Below are 3,503 nucleotides of genomic sequence, written 5' to 3'. Positions count from 1 at the left end.
GAGAATTCGGTGTGTGGAATGAACCTGACCTATCACTCAGTCCTGCCTAGGAAAATCTTCACTGTGCAGCTTCCTAGTACTGGGAAGATACCACCTTTCCAGTAAACCATTTCTACCATGATCTGAAGTGGGTTTCCTGGTCATAAACATGTCTATGAACCCTGAACAATACAACTTGCTACTCAGCTTATAGTGAGAGCTGACATTACAAACTCTAAATCCATCCCCCCCCCCAAAAAAAACACTGCCATTGTGTCAAATCCAACTCATATCCACCCCGCAGGACAGAGTAGACCTGCTCCATAGGGTTTCCAAGGCTGGAAATATTTACACAAGCTGACTGCCAATCTTTCTTCCATGGAGGGGCTGGTAGATTTGAATCCATGAACTTTTGGTTAGCAGCCAAGTGCTTTATCCACTGTGCCACCAGAGCTCCCACATAATAGCCTACAACAACTGAGAGAAGACAGTAAAATACAAATCACCACTAAGAGGGATTGCCAAGGAAAAGGCGTGGAGTAGTTATTGCCCTAAAACCAAAGTTGCGTTTTCACTGTTATCTCCTCTTACTATATCCCTAAGCACGCAGTAAAATGAAATATTATCTCCCATCAAAAGATGGAAAGCTCCTTTGGAGACACACTTATTCATGGTTAGTTCTTCAGACTCTGATATTAAATATTTATCTGAAGACGTCAATTTTTATTATTTACTTGAGCAAGAAAAAAGAAGACAAAACAACTTAATACATTTTTAATTCTCAATTGGGAGCACATATATCAGGTAGCATTGGGTACCCAGGGTTTCCCTATAAAACCCTGAGTTATGCCTAAAATCGCTCAATTTATAATCAATTCCACATATAAAACACAAAGACATCTTAAGAACCAATATATTATTTTTAGGTAAGTGTAACCCGAGAGACAATGCATTTACCAGCTCTTCTTTTACAGAATGGATACTTGAAGCACCTAATTGCAACTTGAATCTCACCAAAGGCAAGATTTATTTGAAAGGGAAGAGATCACTCTGAGCCATCCTCTCCCACAACTAATGGGATTCCTGAGAAAACATGAAATAGTAGTGTGCAGGTAAGCGTGAAACTCCTGGGAGGAGATGAAAATGGTAAACTTCAAGGAAAATGTGAGTTTTACAAAACCTGTTAATAAAAATTAGTCCATTTGACCAGTTTGTTACTGAACGATGCTTGGGCAAGTTACATTTCTCAAGAACTCAGAGAATATAAGCAGCAGGGTTAGAGGGCTGGTGGGAAATTAGTGGGGAGAGGTGATTTGAAGAGAGGAGCAGCAGTAGTTATTGAAAGGAGAGGTCACTAAGATATTCAGAGACAGATTCTGAAGACTGAGTGCTGCTCAGAAGAGCACGAAGATGGATCTCACTGGCAGGGAGAGCAAGTACCACAGACCATTCTCTCTGGGATCTGGCCACGCCCCCAAACTCCATGACAGGCTTCCTCAGGTTTATTCTCAGGTCCCAGGAAAAGGTTTCTTGTAACTCTTCAGGAAGCCCTCTACCTAAAAAACACTTTTACTGGTTTAAAAGTGCTTTCATGTACTTAAAAGCAGAAAATACACAACAAACATGCCTTTGTATTTTAACTTTTTGTTCCTAATTGGAGATCATTTTAAATACAAAGCTGTTATCCAGCCCTTTGCGTTTATTTTATTTCAAAATACAGTCAGAGACCAGAATAAAATACTCCTTGACGAATTCTTCTGTTTCACAAAAGTGGAGCTGAAAAGACGGCGGGGAAAAGCAAAGAAAAGGAGGCAGAAGAAAAAATGTAAAAAATAATGGAATAATCTGTAACATTGATCAGACCTATGTCCCTACGCAATGATAATGAGAAAGAACATATGAAATGAGATACATGATCCCTGCTGTCTGTTTTCATTTGACATCTGTATAAATATCATTTCTAATGAGGCAATTATAAGCCTTTGATTCATATTTAATTATTTCCAGTAGAATTCCACAATCCAAACGCCAAATGCATTACGTTAATACTGATTGCATCTTTCATTCATGCTCCATGCTGGCATCATGTCACTTGTGTCTTCAAGTCCAATCATTTTGACTTGACACAGGAGGTCATGACAAATCACACAGTGATAACAACATTCATCCTGCTGGGGATGACGGAGGACCCAAAATTACAACTTGTGCTTTTGGTATTTTTATTTCTCACCTACTTTTTGTGTGTGGCTGGGAACATGACAATTATCACTCTTACACTTTTGGATTCCCATCTTCAAACTCCCATGTATTTTTTTCTCCGAAATTTCTCTTTCTTAGAAGTCTCATTCACCTCCGTCTGTATTCCCAGATTCCTGTACAACCTGACAACTGGAGATAAAACTTGTACCTACAATGCTTGTGCCATGCAATTGTTTTTTGTTATCCTCTTTGGAGCAACTGAGTTTTTTCTCTTTGCTGCCATGTCCTATGATCGCTACGTGGCCATCTGTAAGCCCCTACATTACACAACCATCATGAACAACAAGTTCTGCACTACACTCCTTCTCTGCTGTTGGATTGCTAGCCTGTTGATTATTGTGCCCCCTTTTGGCATGGGTCTCCAGCTGGAATTCTGTGACTCCAATCTCATTGATAGTTTTGCTTGTGACGCATATCCTATTCTACAGATCACCTGTTCAGACACAGAGCTTATAGAAAAGGTTGTTTTGGCTTTTGCTGTGCTAACACTGATTTCTACCCTACTGGGTGTGCTTCTCTCCTACACATACATCATCAGGACCATTCTAAAATGCCCTTCTGCCCAACAAAGGAAAAAGGCCTTTTCCACCTGTTCTTCTCACATGATTGTGGTTTCCATGAGCTATGGCAGTTCCATCTTCGCCTACATTAAACCTTCAGGAAAGGAAGGAATAGCTCTTAATAAGGTGGTGGGGCTGCTCTTTACTTCAGTTGTCCCTGTGCTTAACCCTTTCATTTATACACTACGAAACAAGCAGGTAAAGGAAGCCTTCAAAGATACCGTAAAAAGGATTGCATTTCTCATAAAGAAGTAAGAGATTGTTGATGTTTTGAGGCTAAGTTTTGTTTAAATCTGAATAACCCATGAACATTTTACATGAATTTGCCCAATATAAAGTTTCTTTCTATTCTGTAGATTTGTCAAACTACCTATCCCTTTGAACATTTTCCTCTCATAACTGGAAAAAAAAATCAATGTACTCAGTTCTCTTTCATATCTATTCATTCTGGTTTTACCATTAATGCATTTATCTAAGACTAGGTTCTCAAGGTACTCTATTTTGTAAAATGGAAATCAAATAAATAATGTCTAGTTCTGTGGCCATATGGCCTACTTGTGATCTGGATTCTAAGACCCAATGAACATTGTCCATTTGAGAACACTTCAATGTCTAACTTCCAATTTTTCAAGAGTAATTAAAAAATATCTACTGAAACTTAAAATGTGATACAGTACAAAATTTTGTACTCCAGAGCTCTTCTTG

The 3,503-nt window shown here is 38.9% G+C and overlaps 1 protein-coding gene across 1 annotated transcript; it reads left to right on the top strand.

Moving 5' to 3' along the window:
- The first annotated feature begins 2,114 nt into the window (after positions 1–2,114).
- Positions 2,115–3,053, top strand: LOC126075590 (olfactory receptor 6C2-like). Its single transcript, XM_049883427.1, has one exon. The coding sequence runs from the start codon at positions 2,115–2,117 to the stop codon at positions 3,051–3,053; it is 939 nt and encodes a 312-aa protein (XP_049739384.1).
- The last annotated feature ends 450 nt before the right edge of the window (positions 3,054–3,503 follow it).

The sequence above is a fragment of the Elephas maximus genome, chromosome 4 (genome assembly GCF_024166365.1).
Source record: "Elephas maximus indicus isolate mEleMax1 chromosome 4, mEleMax1 primary haplotype, whole genome shotgun sequence".
In the NCBI taxonomy this organism is placed as follows: Eukaryota; Metazoa; Chordata; class Mammalia; order Proboscidea; family Elephantidae; genus Elephas; species Elephas maximus.
The sequence above is the reverse complement of the archived record's forward strand: the minus strand, read 5'-3'. Positions and strand labels throughout refer to the sequence as shown.